The 22461-nt window shown below is 38.9% G+C and overlaps 1 protein-coding gene across 3 annotated transcripts in view; it reads left to right on the top strand.

Annotated features, from left to right (window-relative positions):
• The window catches only part of LOC130909364 (rho GTPase-activating protein 23-like), a 110207-nt gene that overhangs the window by 57662 nt on the left and 30084 nt on the right, over positions 1-22461 (top strand). For all 3 annotated transcript variants that reach the window (XM_057825722.1, XM_057825723.1, XM_057825724.1), the window contains 12 exons: positions 1112-1204; positions 3912-3990; positions 4079-4139; positions 4392-5703; positions 9637-9745; positions 13269-13308; positions 13393-13530; positions 15360-15668; positions 15756-15817; positions 20601-20707; positions 20840-20952; positions 22207-22359. In XM_057825722.1, the coding sequence (XP_057681705.1) occupies positions 1112-1204; positions 3912-3990; positions 4079-4139; positions 4392-5703; positions 9637-9745; positions 13269-13308; positions 13393-13530; positions 15360-15668; positions 15756-15817; positions 20601-20707; positions 20840-20952; positions 22207-22359 (2576 nt within the window). The remainder of the gene's footprint in view (positions 1-1111; positions 1205-3911; positions 3991-4078; positions 4140-4391; positions 5704-9636; positions 9746-13268; positions 13309-13392; positions 13531-15359; positions 15669-15755; positions 15818-20600; positions 20708-20839; positions 20953-22206; positions 22360-22461) is intronic.

Genomic DNA, 22461 nt, shown 5'->3' with positions numbered 1-22461 from the left:
GATTATTTATTCACAAGCTAAATATTAAAACATTACATTTTTCTGAGTATATTTACTTATCCCAAAACTAAAAATCTAAAAACAAAAACAAAAAAAAAACAAATAGTGAAGAAAGCCTGAAAATATTTTTTAGAAACAATGGAGCACATGCTAAATTTCCATTTTTATCTTGTCCCACTCATAATGACCTAATTGAATCTCAAATAAAACAGGAAAAATAAATTATCTATATATATTTGGGGGATGGGGTGATTATTTGTTTCATTGCTGTTTCCTGTAACTGTGGGAACATTTGTTTTAATAAATATATATCAAATATTAAATAAGCAATACATAAGATTTGCACTTCAATGATTCATTAAAAGGTCATAATATTTCATAATATTTCTGTAGACATGAATGAAATTTTTTTGGAGTAATACTTTTAACACAGTTCTCGATGGATGAGACTGAGATTTTCCCCATTCTGAAAGTCGATTGTCAGCCTGTAAAAGTGGCTCTTGTTTTGACTGAGTGTACAATGGATGTCCCGCCCTCCACCAATCAGCCAACGAAGAAACAAGTTCTTTTGTCTTCATCCATGTCTTCTCTGTAGACTTTGTAATCTAAAGCTGCAAAAATAAGACAAGGATATGCATATATGCATCGTGCACCTGTACTACAACTATGTTTACTTATACTGTACTAAAAAAAACATGTACTTAATTGTACTCAACTATGATTACTTGTGCTACAAGTACACGTTTTTGCACGGACTTTAACCTCAAGTACTTGTACTAGTACTACAAGTAGATCTACTTTTGTGTACTTGCACTATTGTGTATTACTCCTTTAAATTCAGTTATTCATCATTAACTCACAGTAACAAAAATACAATATATGTTAGTATATAGTATAGTATATGACCAAAATACTGTAGTTCTAAGGCTTACTATCATTTTTTGGCATGTCTTAAAATTTCATGCCCCCCAACATTTTACTACTGTACCTACCTGATAATCAAAATGATTCTGGAACCAAATTTAAATTGAGCTAAAATTCCTGATTTATAGTTTTTAGTTCAGCTTCACTTGCCCTTGACACATTATAAATGGATGTGTGTTTGACACAGGTGGGCAGGAGTCACCTTTGCAAGCGGTGGACACCATCTTTGTGAAGAGCGTGAAAGAAAATAGCCCTGCGCATCAAGCTGGGCTGTGTACCGGTAAATGCCTCTTCAAATGTTACTAGTGAACAACGTTGCAATATTCTCTTGTTCACCAATGAAAGCAGGATCCAAAGACAATAAGAAGTATTTTCGAAAGCAAATACCCTATTTTCTAGATTGCAACTCACAATTTTTTTTATATAGTTTGGCTGAGTTGCCACTTATACAATGAAAAGAATCTTGAGTTGGGCATATATTTATCTTTATATTCAGTATATTTATCAAACCTTTATAAGCACGATTCTATGTATCCATAAGTGTGCAGTCAGCATTCTATAAACTCCTGCTGCACTACGTGTACTTGTCTTGTATTCCTATTTTAGTTTCTAACCATACTTGGTTCAAGCAATGAAAGGGAGTTTTTAAAACATTCAATGTCAGAGTTGTCCGATCATGACTTTTTAACTGATAACCCGATATTGTCTAACACCAAAAATCTGATACCGATATCAAACCATACCAATATATGCGGTTGTGGACTTATTGTGATGCCCCACTGGATGCATTAATAATGATAAGGCTCACATAAGAAATCCTAAGCATCTTAGTTTGGAGACATCTTCTTCTCCTTTCGCGTCCCCCTCGTCCAGGCCAGGACTTGCACCCGCGCTGCATGATGTGTCCTGCATGGCAGGCAAACGTGCTAATTACTCAGCCAATAGCCCAGGCTTGGAGCTTTCACTGCTAGCGCGCAGTCTTGGACGCTTTGGGAGGGAGGTTTCTACGCACTGCACACAAAAAACGTGTGCACCCGTTACGCTTGTCCCACGAAACCTTCACTGCCGACCCAGGTCACGGCACCAATGTAACAACGTTAACCCATAAGCCAAAAGCCCAGGCGAGCAGCTTTAGCTGCCAGCGCGCCCTGTTGAAGGTTTCGGGGGACGAGTGTAACGGGTGCACGCAGGTCCGTTGTGTGCATTGCATAGCAACCTCCCTACTGCTGTGCTAAGCTGTGACCAGCCCTTGTACAAGGGCGGAAGGTTTCAACATTCACTTTGAAGTTAAACTTGTATATTGGCCCAAAACCAATAATGAAAAACCAATGTTAATATAATCTGATGTCATTTTAAAATGCTTTTATCGGCTAATATATCGGATGACTCTATTCAAAATGTGAGTCTTTTTCTATTGTTTAAATTGAGTACAACTGAACCGTACTTTATAAATGCACTGTAGTGGAATAAAAAAAGGTCATTTGAACATTTACTCCGGTCAGTGTTTTATGAAACACTAGAGGGACCACACATACCACTATTGGTATTTGTACCACACTTTGAGAATCACGAATGTGGATAAATATTGTTTTTTTTCCCTAATGTTTAAAATCTCTACTCAGTTTGTGGGCATATTTGGGTCACTTCCTTGCTAACTCATTAGCTGCCATTTAGGGTGCTAGACATCCAATCCAGTTCAACGGGAGACGGCAAATGAATGAATATAACTGCGGACACGAATGTTAACCAAGTGCAGCAGTGCACGCACTCGATCACACTAATCACGAATCTACGGTTTAACCGCACCAATGTCAAAATAAAAACGTGATTTTGAATGTACAATAGGTGTATTTCAAAATATTGAAATTGTGATATATCGTGATAATTTGTATCCCAAAAGGTTACGCTCATGCCAAAAATCGTCATCGCCAAATATTGTTTTAAAAAGGTGTCAATGTTTAAAAAAAAAAAAAAAAAATCAGGAACCAACAAGTTGCTACCATAATCTTCCACCATAATAGTTTTTCAGTTAACTCAATGGTTGCCATTGACGGTGCTCAACGCCCAATCCATTAAGACTGGGAAGAGCGAATGAACGAAACCAGAGCATTCACAGTTACTCTTTCCGATTGCCGGGTCATTTTCAGGTCACTTTTTCTTCATTTTAGGGAATTTACAGGTCACTTCCTTTTGGATTTGAGTCACTGCCTGTTCATTTGAGAGACTCCTAGGTCATTTCCTGTTCTGTTACCCAAAATCATTAGGAAGTGACCCATAAAATGTCCCAAAATCAACAGAAAGTGACCCTAAAATGTCCCAAGATCAAAAGGAAGTGACTGAAAACCAGCGGGTAATGACCTGAAATGGTCCAAAAAACCTCACTGCATGGCATTGGCTGCCACTGACAGACATGGAAGTGGGAGGGGCCCGTTTGAAGTGGGAGGGGTTTGTTCCCTGCCACCCTCCCAGTTCAAATGGATTGGACATCTAATTGTGAAAAAACTTGCAGCAGAAGGATGAAGATAGCTTGATTTTCTGTTTATTAGTCATTTTGCAGAATATCCTACAATGATTTCCTGACCAATGTATCCATAACCATTGCATTGCCATATCTTGAGATCATCGTTATTGTGAGATTTGCATCGCAAATCAGTATCGTATCGTAAGGTACCAAAAGGTTCCCACCTCTAATGTAAAGTATGAATGAGCTACACCACGCCTGTCAGGCAGAACAACCCCACGGTCCGGATTGAACCCCTTGGCGGGCCGCTTTTGGCCCGTGGGCTGTACATTTGACACATCTAGGTTAGAGCAAAACACACCTTTGGCAATCAAGACTTTTGAATACTTTTATACTGTACATTCATACAGTTGTAAATATGTAAAGTATACGTAAAGTAAATGACCAAAGGCACATTTTTGATTATTTATGGAGAGCAATTGTGTGTGTGTGTGTATTTGTGTGTGGATGTGCACGTTGTTCTCAGGCGATAGGTTAGTGAAAGTGAACGGGGAGAACATTCTCGGAAAAACCTACTCTCAAGTGATTAGACTTATTCAAAATAGGTAAGTGACTCCGTGCGCAAATGAGACAACATTGTTTTCTTAGCATCACATCTGAAAGATGGTGAGAAGTGTTCTTGGATTTTTGTAGTGAAAAAAACCTGGAGCTTTCCGTTATGCCGAAAGATGAAGATGTACTGCAGTTGATAAGTGTGAGTATTCATTTTGTTGTTTTTTTTTTTCTTTCCTTGTTTCTCTAGTGCCTAGTTATGGGTCACAATAATCTGTAAAACAATGGTATTCCTGGCATCCGAAGCAGGGTTTCCACATTAGAAAGACAGTTTCCAGCCCAATCATATTGTAAAACAGCGCCGTTTAATGAAAACGAAGCCAAACTAATGAATGAATGCTACTTTGTAAACCCTCCCAACTTTTCTTAAGGTCTTCAATTTGTCTGTCTTTAGGCATATTCCCAGGAGGCCTGCCTGAAAGACAATGAGACATTTTCAGTAAGGGACCCCAAGCTCCCTGAGCCTGTCCTTCGTCAATGTTCTTCCAGCAATCCCAACTCCATTGCTTCACAGCTAAGCCACAAGGTTTATAGCGCCCTAGACAACTGGCAGTACAGACCCAGCCCGACGACTTCACTGATGGATAGCCACCATGCTATTGCTTCAACAAGCAACTGGACAAGAGCGCCCGAGGATGCCTCTGATATCTTTGTCACAGCAAAGCGACACCGTGGCCGCTCCTCATCAGCCGTCAGTGCGTTCGAATTTCACTTTGCCAACCACAATGCTGCCATTGCCTCAGCCACTCTCCCTCCACTACGTAATGGTGGCCCGCCAGCCTCTAGTAACATTTGTACCGATTTCCTCAGTCAGCGAGCGTTGTCAGAATGGTATTGCAGTCAAACTGAGGATGCTGAGCAACTGTCCACTTTCCACGGCAGAATACCTGCAGATTATTTAGCAGCGCAAGATGCTTCTATTGCCTTTTCAGAGACGAAAAGGCAAGACTCTCTGTCTCATCGTCAAGCCCTTGCAGATGCTCATAATTCCTACTTCCTCCAGCGACAGGATGGTATTTTAAGACCGGGACGTATTTCATGCTCAGACAGTTTGCTGGCAGCATATGCAAAATTTGAGTATAACTACGATCGTTCTGTTAAAACACTACAAGAGGCTGCTTTAGTTGTTCCGCTGTGTGCCAACAGTTCTTTAAAAGTTGATCAACAATCGCATCAGAAAACTACAAGAGGGCATGAGCATCAAATCAAAACAGTCAACCCTTCAACAGTGTCCTCCACAGTTCTTTCTTGTGGTAAGCAATCAGGTCAGAATATAGCTGAGCCCCAAGCAAGACGAGTGACAGATGAATTGGTGGATTACAAAAATGGCAGCCCATCAATGTCCCATGGCACTTGTCAACTCCCCCGACATGCAGAGACTTTTAGAGAGCCAAGCAACTTCAGCTGCGGCCTGGATAGCAGAAGCAGTGCTGCTCCCAGTGAAGTAGAAATGTTACCACAACCGCAATGGACTACCACCTCTCCACAGTCAGAGGATAGAACTCTTAGGGGAAGGCATCAAGATGTCATCTCCCCGATCTCTTTAATACAGCCTTTGTGTCACAATAGTGTTGCTCAATCTCTTACAAGTCCACAATCACCTGAGCCGTCTTCTCCTGTCTCTATTGGTCCTGCCTCCAAAGTCAGCAAAAATGGCAGCCTCGTGCAGCAAGTGTACAACTCCTTGTCCTCCATTCCGTTCAAAGGTTTGTGTTAGTTTAGCTCCAATGTTGTTTTTGAGAGCCCTTTTAAATTTTGTTTTAGTATTTTGGATGGGAATACATATTAGTTTTAGTCACATTTTGCATATTCTGCAGATATTTAAGTATAAGATATACTTAAAGTATAAGATATACTTAAATATCTGCAGACATGTGAGGGGTGTTCTCACTTTTGTGGTACACTGTATATTCAATGAAATATTCTCAACTGGACTCCACGATCTGTATGCAAAAAAAGTTTGCATTAGGTTGATGCTAACGCAAATGCTATGCTAACGCTACAAGTTACATTTAGTGTGTGATGACCTTTAAAGTCTAAAGAAACATTGCATATTCTCTCTGGGCAAGATAATAGTTTTACCGTGTGTGCAAGCCTTGAGAGGAGAGGACACTAGCAAGTTGGGGGTGGGGGGTACAGAATGTTTGCCTGGCAGGGCCAGGGACCCAGCTCTTCATTTGATCAGCGGAACGGTTGCCATATTCTATCGCTGGAACAGCGGTGAGTCTGGAGTTCCAGGCAACCAGCACTTCACTTGAGTGACACAACCAGACACTGCTAAGATGCAAGCTAACTACACGTAAAATGTCACACATTGTGAACATGTGACAGAAACTATAGAGCATTTTCGTCTCGTTTTTGTCAGACGAAAACTGGCACTCATCTTGGTATGTTTTAGTTTCCCAAAACACGTTTTTAGTTTGTTATTGTCTCGTCGTCATGAAAAAAAGTGTTCGTTGACGAAATATTTTTGTAATCGTCATCGTTGACGAAAACAACACTGTTTGGCTCATTTAGATGTGTCCGTCAATTTCGCTTCAGAAATGTTCATAATACAGGCACAGACAAAAATCCATTACGAGAAATATGATCTTTTCCAATACTGTTTGTAGATTGAAAGCATCTGTGTTATAAATCAACTTGCTTACTCTTTATTCCTCAAAGTTCCATGCGTGTTCATTTTCGTAAAAGGGCTACTAAAACAATTTATTTCTTTGACAGAAACTTCAGTGCATTGAGTCAATAGCTGGAAAGTGTTATTTCAGTTCTTATTTTTATCTGATTCCAAGAATATTAACCAGGACAAATCATAAGAAAGGTTCTAACAACAGCTTTTTAGACAAATTGACAATTTATTCCAAGTCGAGAATAGTCAAAACACTGCAAGGCAACTGGCAAGACTACCAGATGTTAGAAACTCTGATCTCAGAATTGTGAGGCAGACGTGCTCACCACTCAATCACTGTGTTATTAAATTTATTCCATAATTTAAAAAAGGCCGATGTTTACATGATAACTCTGTGAAATAAACTGCTACTAACTGCCCCGATTAACAGGGAATATTTACATATCACATTTACTCTACTGGACTGTCTCAGAAAATTAGAATACACAATATTCTAATTTTTTGAGACAGTCCTGTGTATATATATAGGACTGTCTCAGGAAATTAGAATACACAATATTCTAATTTCCTGACTGTCTCAGGAAATTAGAATACACAATATTCTAATTTCCTGAGACAGTCCTGTATATATACACAGGACTGTCTCAAAAAATTAGAATATTGTGTATTCTAATTTTCTGAGACAGTCCAGTATATATTCCAGTCAGAGATTCTTCCCTTCATTGCAGTCGTTTATATTACAATATACTGTATACGCTTCTGCGGATGTGAATAGGCCATATTGTCGTGATCCTTACTTATTCCCATTCTCAGTCGTTGTTTGAAGACTGTCACTTCAGGTTGTACTTTACTGAATTAGATAGATTGGACATCACTGAGCCGCAACCTATAGTCCTTTTGTTTGTAAATAAACCAAAGTAGCACCACATGCAGTTTTAATCCCGGTTATAATCTTCCGCTGCTGGCCAGTGACGCCGGTGTCTTTTTCGCGCACAGCGCCCTCATCCATGTACTTGAAGTACAATTTCCACACATGGCTCCTTTTAAAAGCAAAAATTGTAGTGACAGAAATAACAAAGCTCTTTTCTTTTTTATTCTTCATCCTTTCTTTTTATTCTCTTGATATTTTATATATTATTATTATTATTATATTTTTTTGTATAGTAGTAAATATAATGCTTTAATATACTGTCCAGTACAGTTCAATGTAAAATTAATAATATATATATTTTTGTATATATGATGTATAGTATATATGAATAAATATATTATTTAATGGCCACTTTCGTTCATTTTTTATTTTATTTTTTTTCGCTTCAAGGCTCACACAAGAGACAGCGCTGTTGGTCCGTCCATTGCTACGGCTGGGTAGTACCGAATGAATATTGCATAATCTCAATATAATAACATATATGAATAATGTAATATGTTTTTATATTGAGCGTGTGGGGCAAATGTCAAACTGTCAATGTTATTGAGATCAATACTCGTATCAGTACTTAAAAGTGCTTGTATTTTCGGACAGCAGTAACCACAGAACCACAACAAGATGGGCATTACTGACTAGCTAGCTAGAAGTTGAATTTAATGCTCATTCGCTCTCTAGCCATCTCCATCGCAAGGGTGATTTTTTTGGTGTGCTTTTTGAAGGCGGCAGCATTCATACCCACACACACAGTAAGAATGTCTTTCGTACCGATTATAGAGGCAGGAGATATTCCTACAGGGTGATTTTCTGTCCATCATACATGCAACAATATTCATTTTCCTCTGATTTGAAAATTTGGTGTCACTGAACCAAGCCAAGCGAATCAAACAAAGTCATCACCAATTCATGCACAGTAGTACAATATACTGTATATAGTGGTACCTCAACATTCGAAATTAATTCATTCCGTAGTGGCTTTCGCATCAAGATTTTTTTCATTTAAAGAATTGTGTTTTGCATTTAAATCACCTAATTCATTCCAAGCTGTACTATAACACCACATTAAATTTACTGTTATGGCCTCTGATTAACTGTCTTTATACTTTGTCACCTCGAGGGGCGCTTAAATGTAACTAGTTTGTTAGACTTATTCGCCAAACGTTATCACATGACTGCTCAAACTCATAGCAAACACGTAGTGCTAAAAGATGAGCTAACTTTGGCAGCCAATGCTTGCAAGCCACTTCATCTTGCTGTTTGTACCTTGATTACGCAGTGCTTGTGAGTTATTCTCTTTTTTCATATACATGAGCATTGTGTAGCACATTGTGGTGTTTATATTTAGTTAATTTACATGTATAGTCAATACGTACGTATTATCTTTTATAGGATGAATGTTTCGTAATATGAAGCGAAAAAGCGTCAAAAAAGTTTCATAAAATGAATATTTCGTGTTCTGAAGCTTTCGTATGTCGAGGTACCACTGTATTTATGACTACAAGCAGTACTTTTTGCATTATTAAACAATTTAAATCTCTTAAAAGGCATCCTCTTTATTATTTGTATTATTTCAATAATGGTTTGCAATGTTTTGAAGGTATAATGTGATTTCCTATTTTGTTTGTATACATTATGGTACTGTACAAAGTGAATGTTGCATTGAAGCTTTATTTAAAAAGGGGGGGGAAAGTGGAAAGGATTAATATTGAAATATCTGCCAGGAAATTAAATAAATATTTTTGCTAGAGTTGTTAAGCCCTAGTAAATAAAATGGGATGTGGGTGAGAAAATTGTAAAGTGGCCAAAATTATGATAACATCTTAAAACAGAGATTCTACAATAATTGATGCACTTTAATTTGGGAACATCTCATGACTAGATTTACCTATGGTTTAAAAGGCATAATTTGAATATGCGTCATAATATTGTAGGGAAAAGTATGAATGAAGACACAAATGTATTCAATCTGAAAAGTTGTGGTGTGTCAGAATTTTTAGATGAACATATTACTTTAAAATTGTCATTATCATTGTATCTGATATGGCTTATTCACTCATATTATCTTTTATGTTTGTGGTATATCAGGCAGTATCAAAGGACGCCGTTCTTCTTATCTGCTGGCCCTTACGACCGAGAGATCCAAGTCTTATGATGAGGGTCTAAACACCTTCAAAGAAGAGGGCCATGTTTTCACGTAAGGCTGTACACCCCTGCTTAAAAAATAATAATGACCAAAAATAAACAAAGCAGAGGTTCGTAGGTGCTCACCATGCTGTATTACAACATCCACAACAGAAACCATTTTTGGAAAAGGGCTTTAAGAACCATAAGAGCAATTGACATTTCGCAAAAGCACAGTCACCCTTAGTTACGGTTGCTAATAGGGTGACCACTTCCATAAGGTCAAATTGAAGGACATATTAAAAAAAAAAAAAAAAAAAAAACATCAGACTTGCAGAATCACTAAATACCATCAAATCTAAATCTTCATTACTTTTCTTGAAAATCTGTTCATAATCATTTGTACTTTTTAGATACAGAACATCAAGACGTGTTTTGCAGTTACGAGGTTGAGATTTCTTGGTTTTGACAACATTTGTGACAATTTACTCACAATCCAGCTTATGTCAGGCCAAGTACAAATCATAGCATAAATCAAGATGCCTACAATTTCACGATACTCTTTTGGGTTGAGTGTATTTTCATCAACAATAAAGTTTTGCACTGTTTAAAGATCATATTTGTTTAACTAAATGGCAAAAAAAAAAAAAAAAACCCCACAATTTAAACGTCAAACTATATTCGACAATTTATTTAGTTTACCATGCTGTGTCTTATTTATAAACAGTGTTCTGCCAAAATATCCTACACGGCGAAACGTCTTATCAATGCCCAGTGCATTTGCGCATATATGCTCACATCAGTTAAAAGCCGCCAGCACTTATTATTTTTGTTTTAATTGAGTCTTTTTGTACCTTTCCATTGCCTCAAAAAGTACAAACAAACACTCCCCCCCCCTTTCATCCATCCATCCATTATCTTCCGCTTAGTCCGGGGTCGGGTCGCGGGGGCAGCAGCTTTAGCAGGGAAGCCCAGACTTCCCTCTCCCCAGCCACTTCAGCCTGCTCCTCCGGCGGGATTCCAAGGCGTTCCCAGGCCAGCCGAGCGACATAGTCTCTCCAGCATGTCCTGGGTCGACCCCCGGGCCTCCCGCCGGTGGGACATGCCCGGAACACCTCTCCAGGGAGGCGTCCAGGAGGCATCCGAACCAAATGCCCGAGCCACCTCAACTGGCTCCTCTCAACGCGGAGGAGTAGCGGCTCGACACCAAGCCCCTCCCGGATGACCGAGCTTCTCACCCTATCTCTAAGGGAGAGCCCGGACACCCTGCGGAGGAAACTCATTTCGGCCACTTGTATCCGGGATCTTGTTCTTTCGGTCACGACCCACAGCTCGTGACCATAGGTGAGGGTAGGAACGTAGATCGACCGGTAAATCGAGAGCCTCGCCTTTTGGCTCAGCTCCTTCTTCACCACAACGGACCGGTGCAGAGTCCGCATCACTGCAGACGCTGCACCGATCCGCCTGTCAATCTCCCGCTCCCTCCTACCCTCACTCGTGAACAAGACCCCAAGATACTTGAACTCCTCCACTTGGGGCAGGATCTCATCCCCGACCCGGAGAGGGCACTCCACCCTTTTCCGGCTGAGGACCATGGTCTCGGATTTGGAGGTGCTGATCTTCATCCCAACCGCTTCGCACTCGGCCGCGAACCGCCCCAGTGAGAGTTGGAGGTCACGGCTTGATGAAGCCAACAGCACCACATCATCTGCAAAACGCAAAGATGCAATGCTGAGGCCACCAAACCGGACACCCTCAACGCTTCGGCTGTGCCTAGAAATCCCCCCCCCCCTTTTTTTTTCCGAAATTCAAGTGCGTTCAAAGTCCCCTCAGCATTTTCACAAATGATCACTCCAAATATAATGAATTTGACAGAACACAAAAATATTATGGATGTTCCGATCGCATTTTTGCACCCGAGTCCAAGTCACCTGATTTGAAAATCTGCAGATACCAATTCCCCATGCAATACTGAATTTTTTCATTAATTTTTTAAATTCAAGCTCAAGTTACAAACATGTTACAAGACTGTATTATTTACAGTACTTTCCGCGAGTGTTGTGGAGCTTAAAACGTATATATTTTTGTTTCTTTTGGCAATGCCATTGTATTTCTGGACTATGTTATTACTTTTTAGCTCTTAAAAAAAAAAAAGAAAAGAAAGAAAAATTCAAAACCCTATCCTGTTTACCCAATTCTGATCCTCTGAAAAATTGCACGTTCAGCCTGATTTCTGATTACGTGATCGCATTGGGGACATCCCTAAAAAATGTAATACAATAAGTGAAAATGAAGTACGCAGAGAAGAACAGTAAACAAATGATCATCATTTTGAAAATGTTTTTTACTCTTGCTTCACTCAAACCTCTCATTACCCACACTTTTATGTTGTCTTCCGATAGCAACAGTACCTTCACCAATTGACGTATTGTCAATGTTCCGTCAGCTGGTTGGTCAAAAAGCAGGATAGGCGGAAGAATGCGTTTCCCTTCATATTCTTGTAAAGCACCAAACTAGTATTTGTTCCCTCTACAAATAAGAATTTTTTTAGTTTGATCATAATAAGGTACAAAGCCCGTCTCTTGAAAGCTCATTAAGGGACGTGTACTTTGGTTTCTGAATACTGGACGATTCCGTTTTTCAAGGGATAGTTGTAAGTTAGGTAAGACAGCTCACTAGTTAGCCTTTGGAGTTAGCTTCATGATATCTTACCTTAAGAGAAAACGAATGCATTTTTTATTTTAGAGACATTTAGCTGGAAGTGACATTGTACGTCCCAATTTCTTAATCCATTGGAATCGTTTATTTTTATTTATTTATTTAAATTTTTTTAGGGTTTTTTTTGGCCTTGGGAATGCAAAGGACCGCATTAATACTGATTTACTCCTGGGGTACCTCAATACCGATTTAGATATTCCATAGGCGCATTGCTTCACCATTTTGGAAGTCCACGGCATTTTGATCCTTTTCATCTTCTTTTGTAAAGTTTAATGGCAGTTGGCGATCTCAGAACCACCAATCAAGTAGACAATGGTGCATCCCAGAGTTGTCAGTTCAGGCTACTTAACAACGATCTCTAGGACATATGATTGGTCAATGGCTGTGTAGGAAGCGGACTTTGCGAAAGGTCAGTTGACTTTAAATTTGGCCTGTACCATCTGAAAACCTGGTAAATTAATTGTCGTAAAAATTTCGTTATTACACCAAACTATAAAACGGGAGCCAAACTTAAATGATCAAATATTGCGCCAGGCCTGGTCTGTATTTCAAGTGTGGAGTCTTTTTGAGTTTATCATCAAATTTGTTGATGACACAACATTAGTGAGTCTCATTTCAAAATTTCCCACAATGACTCTCAGAGCAAATGATTTGTGAACTGACCACACACGGATCAAAGCAAGAGGAAAGAAAGCAAATTACAAAAATAAATAAATGAATAACAGCTGGCAAATACAAAGGCCTATAAGATAGATAAATCATTCCAGGTATTTAACTTGTCACTAATATATTTCTATTTCTTTAAAATGGATCAAATTGACCAGGAACAAAGCAAAGGGGCTGAAAACAATATTTAATGTGTTCTGTATGTCCTGCAGGAAACTACCAAAAAGAGTCAAGAGCTTTTTCATTGATGGGGTGAGTTTTAGCTGCTGTATTTATATTACTTCAATTTTCTGGCAAACATACACATGTTGATAGACACATAATATTGTATTTTAGTCACTAGAAGGCTTGAAAGCCGAGGAGGAGACAAGGTCTAAGCGCCATTCCACCTCCGAACTGGGAACCGTCACTTTCAGTGACATCTCTAAGGAGGGTTGGCTACATTGCAAGCAGATTCTCACTGACAAGGGGAAGGTAATTTACACTGCTCATACAATTAGTGGAAAATGCTTCATTAGGATGACAACAATACATTTTTCAGTTTGGATATTTTAGACATAGCAGAACACGATGACGCAGGAAATTTGGACCTTGACCACATGGCTTGAAAAACTTAAATTTATTACTGCAGTCAGGCAAGCCTCCACAAGGAAAACCTAGCTGTCCCTCTTTTGGATCATTGTTTGCATTATGTGTATTACGAGTTGAGTCTTGGGGTAGTCTAGTATGCCTCAAATGTAGATGGGTCCTTGGATATCTCAGATTTTTTTTCATTATTTTTTTCCCAACTCACTTTTATATTACAATACTTTAGTTTGAGGCTAGGGGTGCTCCAGTTCCAATTCTTGGATAGCTCCCCCTCTTATTTAAAATAAAGTGACTTGAATTCTTAAGCCACCGCATTACCGCAGTCTTTCACCAATAGAGGGCCGCCCCCTGCCGGGGGGGCTGGGGCATATGACCTCGGGAAACATACTTTACTAAAAGTAAGTGAAATTGCATATCCACTCAGTGGATGGCGTGGCGCTCTCACTTTCAGAGTTGAGCAATATTTTTGAACCAAACAAGATGTAGCCCCTATCCATACCCTTCTGTATGTATACCGATAGGAGCTGCAATCTAGGTTCGGTTTATTTGGTTTGGACACGATAACCACATCAAACATCAGGTTTAGGCAATTGGAATGCTTTTTTGTAGATTTTTAATGAACAATATAAAAAAACAGTTTTCAACAATTTAACACACAATTAAGTATTAATGACAACAAACGGAAAAAAATAGAAAAAATAGTCTTGAGTCTCAGTCAATTGTTTTGTCAAAGTCAAAATTTGTCCAACATTAGTTGCAGTGGCAACTAATTAAATGTCTCAGTTTTTTCTATCTCAATAGATTTTCCCAAATGTTCGTTGGAGTGCACTCTTTTCGAAGAAAAAAAAATGTATGTATCAGTCTGATGACTGATACAATCCTACCGGACAGACAGTCCGTCTGTTATTCCAGAATTATCGATGTTCTTGGTTCTTCAATCACTCTGGGTTAGCTCGCCATCGTTGAATCCAATCTGATGATCTTTCTTTTTTTTTCCAATCAGAAAAAAAAACCTGACCTGTATTTAACACAGGTCTTGGGTTACAGTCTTTTCAGTTTCAATGTTTCAGTTTCATTTTTGTTGCACAACTTTTCAAACACTACTGAGTGTAAACACTCAAGAATATACTTCTAGTCATTTACAAAGCATTTTGTATGCAATAAATGACATTTCCATAACACAAAAATGTTAGGCTCTCAAAAGCATTTTTTCATGCAATACTGTGTTATACATTTTCCAAAACACAAAATGATAATTACATTTCTTTTCCTTTAAAATGGAAAATATATTTTATACCATTTCAAACAGCAATATATTTTAATGTCTCACCGAATACTCTTAACTGACGACGCCTGGTCCTCTTCCTCTCACACAAGGCTTTTGGCCTGCATGAATAAGGCGCAGGGGTGAGCAGGGAGCTCAGATATTTCATTGGACTGACAAAAATTGGACTAACGAATGGGCCGCGTGCCATGGTCAAGAAACTTTTTTGGTTTATATTAAACAGCGTCACCGGCCCAGAAATATGTGTCGGCCCACCTGAAAGTGCCCCGTACCCCCGATGGCCAGTCTTATGGCACTGAGTTCAAATAAAGTTTTACCCAGCTTTTTAACGATGGCACTTGAGATTTTGCAAATACACTCTGACAGTCAAAAGAATTTGAAAGCCAAATAAATACAGGTGCTTAACTGCTTATTTTTCTCCCCACTTTAGAAAGTTGCTGGCACCATGCGGCCTTGGAAGCGCCTCTTTTTTGTACTTCGTTCCCATACGCTTTTCATCTATAAAGACAAAAGGGAGGCTGTTCTATATGAATCAAGGCCCGGTTCAGGTCTGGATGAGTATCCTCCTCTCAACATTCGTGGCTGCCTGATCGACATTGCTTATAGTGAAACAAAGCGCAAGCACACCCTGAGACTGATGACACAGGACTTCTCTGAGTATCTGCTCCAAGCTGAAAACAGGGAGGAGATGTTGGCATGGATCAAGATTATCTGCGAAAACAGCAAAATTGACAATGAGGTCAGATTAGGACAAATTATGATCTTGGAATGTTAACCAAAAGATGGCTTGTTCGGTTATTGAACTGATTCTTTTCATTTATTCAAGGATATTGGTTCCTCAAGGCAGGCTCTTATCAACAAGAAGCTGAATGACTACAGAAAACAGAGGTTAGGACAGAAACTCATTAGTTGATCAAAACTGTTGCTTATTCTTTGGAAGTAATTATAGCTCGAAGAAAGAATGCACATCATGAACTTCATATCTTCTGTATTTTGTGAGTGCGTCCATGACTATTTGAGAAGGACTGATCAAATCTAAAATGAAAGAAAGAAAAGAAAGCAATAATACGAATAATAAAAACCATTTTAGAAAGTCCAATTGTAAACCAGCCCGGGCCTCAGGTACCCCATCAGAGGTGGAATCTGAGGAAAAGGCTTCTTCTCCAGGGGACGGCTGTCCATGTACCTTTTGGCCATTCGTTTTTCCTTCTAATTTTGGAGGGGGAAAAAAAACGGAAAACGTGCACAATTCCGTTTTTTGTTTTTATGTGTGTTAACAAAAAATGAGAAATGAATCGTCTCCCGTTTCCCAATTAAAAACTGCTAATTCAATAACGAAAAACGAGCCTTAATCCGTTTTTCCAAAATCAGTTTATTAAACTGACGTCGAAAAACAAAATATGTCCAATATTTGTGTTTTTTACGATGTTCGCTTTTACAATGAGCCATGACCCGGAAGACGATGTTCTTCTTATAAATTACTACCGTAATTTCCGGACTACGAGCCGCTACTTTTTTCCCTCATTTTGAATCCTGCGGTGTGTGCAATGATGCGGCCAATTTATCGATTTTTCTAGGACGGCAGGGGCCCTTGAGCATAAAATGTAAGAGTGAGATACGTGATATATATGTGTCAAGGAAGACGCTAGTTTGCACTATTACCGGTAATTTAACTTTGTGTATGAATAAAAGTAGCAGACCCGTATCATGGAAAATGTGTTGAACGAGTTGAATTGGAGGATTGGATGATAAGCGGCGAGAGATCGTTTACCAAAACTGGCCACATGTGAAGAACAACCTTTGCACAAGTCTGCCAGTGGATCCTGACAGTGTGGAGCGGTGTGAAAAAAATCCAACATCACCAACGGGTTTCGAAAAGCTGGTGGTGGCAAAGAGAACGACACAAGCTCAGGATTGAATTTGCCTCATTATGTGAGACATTGAAAGTGACAACGAAAGAGAGACTGAGGAGGTGCGTGGCGAAGTGTATCTGAGCCTATTCATACCCAACACTGAGGTTTAAGTGCACAGGAGGAAGATGAAGATGGCTAACAAAGACTTTTATGTTTCTAATAACCAGCCCTGTTAGTGCTGTACTGCCGTGTTGCTGGCGCTGTTTGGAAAGAAAAGTTAAGGTATGTTATTAAAATTTAGAAAACTATTTCTTTGTAAATATCGCATGTTACTATTTGGGCACATGCGGCTTATAGACAGGAGAGGCTTAAGTATGTACATAAGGGTTTTTTCTTTAAAAATGTACTTGTAATCAGGGGCGCCCAATAGTCCAAAAGTTACGGTATTATACAGATGCAGCAGGGTCTTGTATGTCTAGTTGAAGAAGAACATCGTCTTCGGGTCAAGACTCATTGTAAAAGCGAACACGGCGGAAAACAAATATTGGGTGTATTTTGTTTTTTGACTTCAGTTCAATAAACTGACATTAAAAAAACGGATTAAGGCTTGTTTTCTGTTATTGAATTACCAATTTTTAATCGGAGAACAAGAGACAATTCATTTATCGTTTTTTGCTAACACACATAAAAACAAAAAACAGTATTGGGCTCATTTTCCGTTTTTTGTTTTTCAAAATTAAAGATAAAAAGAATGGCCTAACAGGACACGGACCGACGAACCCCGAACACTGAGTGGGGCAGAGTTTATCTTGTTCCTATGCAAATGAGCAAGTTCATCCCAACCTCCTGGGCTGAACAGTGGAATCATAGGCGGTGGAAAAATATAAAGCGTAAACAATACATTCCTATGTCCCCCTTATTATATCTTTGACGAGAAGAGTTCAAATGTTTACAGAAAGGAGAACAGGCACTTTATGAACCTGAAGACAGTAACAGAAACGCAAAGCATGAATATGTATGGTTATACGTAGTTATATGTTAATAAATGGCAATAAATCTACAGTTACCGGCCGCATGGAGAATTATGGAGCTGTCCTATGTGTTTTTGTGGACATTTAAGACTTCAAGTGAAAGATTTAGACTGATATTTTTGGTACGGGCCAACTTCCGTATGCCAGATTTTAGACAGTACAGGTGTACTTCCACATAGGAATTTAATTAGTTCCAGGAACTGGTTTGTAAGTCGAAATGGTCGTATGGCAAGCGGGATTTTCCCAAAGGAATACATTATAACCCCGGAATCCCACAGGGTCCGCTGCGCTACGCTCAGTTCCGTTCCGAATGACCCAACAAATACGTTTGTATTGTAGTCAATATGAGGTGGTCCACATGATCCGCTCAGCTCCGATCCGGATCGGCCTCTCCGGTCCGTCAAACTAAAATATGGACGAGGTCTGTTTTCTGGTCCCTCAACCTCCGGCCGGATCAAACCCTTCTGTTTAGTACGCAACAAGCAGGAAATAGAGTGGCAGCAATATTCGGTCTTTCAAAGTAAATACTGTTTATAAAAGTATTAAGCATCTAATTTTAACTATATTTTATTGAAATTTACACAAAACAAAATGTATACAGGTCAGTATCTAGGGATGTACAGTGCTTGTGTATCTCCAAACAATATACTGTATTTTAAAATGACTAAAGGAAAAGACATTCTTCCTGAAGCTGTGTAGCGTCAATAGGAAGTGCTGCATTTATCATCAGCGCGACTCTCCTCTTGGTGCGTTTGATGTGGCAACGTGAAGCTCCCATTGGTGGGTTACTGGTAGGACATGCGTTTGCGCGGAGAAAAAGAAACAGTAAAAAGTGAGCTTGACTTCTGTGCTGATTTACTGAAGCTAATTTCCACTGCCAATTCTTGCAAGTGCTATACTATGTGCGCGCTGTATTGTCGATCACTGACGCGCACCCCACGCTCATATTGTTCTGTCATAGCCATCTTAATTTCAATGGTAAGCATCACCTTTTTCGCCACCTGCAGTAAACTTCATGGGACCCATGTTCATTTCTCTCCCAAGAAATCCACCGTGCGTCCGTCTTGCCGTAAAACAATGAAGTTGTGACGCTGTCGTAAATTGTCGTATTTCAAGCATGTTGTCCTTTGTTGAGACAAATGACAAGTCAAATTTTCGGATTTCGAAAGGAGTGAACAGTGGTACCTCGACATACGATCGCTTTGCCACATGATCTTTTCGAAATCCGATGTAAAATTTGACTCGCATTTTTTTTCTACATCCGACAACATGCTCGAAGTACAACAATTTATGACAGTGCCGCAGTTTCTTTGTTTTGCCGGAAGACGGGCACACTTTGGATTTCTTTTGAGAGAAATTAGCACTGGTTCCAAGAAGGTTAGTGCAGGTGGGGGAAAAAAAGAAAAGGTGACGCTTTCCATTGAAATGAAGACGTAAATGATGGCAACATACATATGAGCATGGTGTTTGCATCCGTGAACTGGGTCGACAGTACAGTTGTAGAATGATGATCTCGACGGTCCTCCTCCGACCTCCGTATAAGTTAAGGTGACAATTCTTATTGTGGTAACATCACCAAAGAAATCGCCAGCTTCGTCAAGTTTCTAATAATTTATTCTATCAACTTGTACTACATATCACACCTAGTGTCTGTTGATGTTGACGCCAGCATCAAAACAGAAAGTAAAATAGAAACGTGCTCTCTTGCTCACTGTCACATCAGCCCCGTGGCGCGTTCAGGTACCGCAAAAAAATGACCGCCACATTAGAACCCAATTCATTCCATTATTACAGGTTAGATTATCGTTACTATTATTATATTATTACCGTATTGGCCCAAATATAAGACGGTGTTTTTTGCTTTGAAATAAGACTGAAAAAGTGGGGGTCGTCTTATATTCAAGGTCTAGACATTATACCCATTCACGCCGCTAGATGGCGCCAGATATCATTGAAGTGATGTTCTGTCATGATAGATCTCAGCTACTCTCAAATTTAACCAGTTTGCATTGTTTTATTGCAATGTTTTTCCTTATTCAGATTTGTTTCAAGACTACAGTTACAGTCAGACTTCACTTTGAAGGTTAATGCAGTTATTGCAATTTTGTTGTTTTATCACAATAGATTGGTTTATTTACATTTCAAAAACCAGCAGCTATTCATTTACAAATGTGATTGCACTTTAGTTTACATAATTAAATGTTCAGATATTAAGATTTGAATGAGGCGAAATAACATGCTTTTTCTCTCAAATATATTGTTATAATCATTTGTTTCGGATGTACTGTATTTTCTGTACAAAAATTCATTTGGTGTTCAAAAAGTCTTTTTTCAAACTTGAGTCTTGAAAAAGAGGGGGTCGTCTTATAATCAGGGCCATCTTATATTCGGGCCAGTAAGGTATTATTCTAATTTTTATTCATAATTTGTTTTGCTCTTTGTAATTGCTATTTGCAATAGTAACAGAAGTATTTATCAAGGATTTAGCGTATGTTTGGGCCGTGGAACGAATTAATGGAATTATAATGTATTCTTATGGGAAAATCCTGCTCAACATATGACCATTTCGACTTACAAACAAGGTCCTGGAACGAATCGACTTTGTATGTAGAGGTACCATTGTATGTTAATGAGATCGTACAGTATGTCAAGGTACCACTGTATATTCCTTACAACGTAGCAGTCAAAACAGCAACCATTGAAGGCAATCTTGGTTCTTGAATTAGATTTTTTTTTTAAATCATCAATTTGTACTTTCTATTTGTTCATTTTTATTATTTCTCGTAGTCTTACAGGTAACAAACCCGATTCCTCCCTTAAAACCCACCGTATGATGGCTCCTTTCCTCTTGGCTAAGAATGACAATGCCTTAGCAAATCGATCATCGAAAAGTGGTGGGTACAAAAATCGCTTTGTTCTTATTTATAGTCAAAACAACTGAACACATCTATGCATACAAGGGGATATTGCTTATGTTGCTACTAGTCTTGAATGACGTAAACCTGTCTGTGTTGTCTGGAATGCAGTTGACAACAAGACACCATGGGGTATCAATATAATGAAGAAGTCCAAGCAGATGTGCAATCCAAAGGCTTTTGGGGTACGCCTTGAGAATTGTCAGCCAGCTGCAAGCCATAAAGTAAGCCCACCGGCGAACACTGATTATGATATTATGTCTCGCAATATACTAGTATACTAGAAGATAACATTGATGTTTACTTTAACAAATGTTGTCAGCAAATGTTGTTATTTTTAAACGAATATTCCATCCATCATATACCGGTTAATCCGGGGTCGGGTCGCGGGGGCAGCAGCTTAAGCTGGGAGGCCCAGACTTTCCTTTCCCCAGCAACTTCTAATTCATAAAAATGTCCAGTTTTCATTGTTGTTCATGGGACCGATTAGCGTTTGTTGAAATTGACTGATGCGTTGCACACAATACTACGTTACTGTGCTGCCTGTGACATGTTTCCAGTGAGTCTGCCCATTGGCTGGTTCTGCTGTGCAGTGTGCTCAGTAACAGAGAAAAAAGATGTCAGAGGAGTGTTCCTTCGTCCCCATAAGTGCTAAAACACACACCCAAAAAAAAAAAAAAAAGACTAAATTGACATTGTTGTTGTTGTTGTTGTTGAATTAGTATTGTTGTGAGGCTGCGGTTGGTTTTACATTATTTCACTGGAAAGAGAAAAGAGCTTTTTAAGCTGGATTTTTTGGAAACGAAATATGGTCACCCTACTTCTGTATATATATTAAGGTGTGAAGATACACACAAGTCACGGTTCAGTATATACATTAGTACAGGGGTCACAGTTCGGTGCGGGTTCAGTACAACGGGAAAGACAAAAAGGCTTTTTTTTCTCAAAGCATTTGAAAGTTAAAGTTTTAATTCCGTTACACTCTTACATAGTTGAAATTTAGAAAAAATAAAAAGTGTGACCTAAGCTTTTTTTTTTTTATTTTTATTTTTTTTATGAAAAAAGTTAATTTCAATCAGTTAATATAAACATCTTTGATGTGAAAGATGTTATAAAATGTATAATGTAGTTACGTGTAGAACGTGAAAAGTAATGTCAGTTACTTTGCTAAGTAACTAATTACTCTTACAAGGAGTTAACTGAGTTACTAATTCAATTACTTTTTGGGAGAAAGCATTTGTAACGGCAACTAAATTTTATTTTAAAGTAAGATTAACAACACTGTCTTTCTCTGAGTGTGCCCTACGACTGACGACCAGTTTTAGAGTGTACTCCGCCTTTTGTCAGAAGTCAACATCCCGCGAACCTGACAAGGTTAAGCGGTACTGAAAATGGATGGATGGATGGATATTACATAGTACATACAACACTTCTCATCATAAACGTTTTTTTCCCAAAAATGTCACTTGTCCTTCCAGTTTGTCCCCCAGATTGTAGAGATGTGTTGCAGTGTGGTTGAGGCAACAGGTCTAGAATACACTGGAATTTATCGGGTGCCAGGAAACAATGCCATGGTGTCCAACCTGCAGGAACACCTCAATAAGGGTTTTGACATCAACACTGCTGAGGAGGTGTGTAGTACATTTTGAATTAATGAAAAGTTTTACAAGTCTCATCATTTTGTGCCTGTAGCTAATTTTTCAAAGTTGGCAGCAAAAAAAAAAAAAAAAAGA

This window comes from Corythoichthys intestinalis, chromosome 21 (assembly GCF_030265065.1).
Source record: "Corythoichthys intestinalis isolate RoL2023-P3 chromosome 21, ASM3026506v1, whole genome shotgun sequence".
Lineage (NCBI taxonomy): Eukaryota > Metazoa > Chordata > Actinopteri > Syngnathiformes > Syngnathidae > Corythoichthys > Corythoichthys intestinalis.
This window is presented reverse-complemented; position numbering and strand designations above follow the sequence as displayed.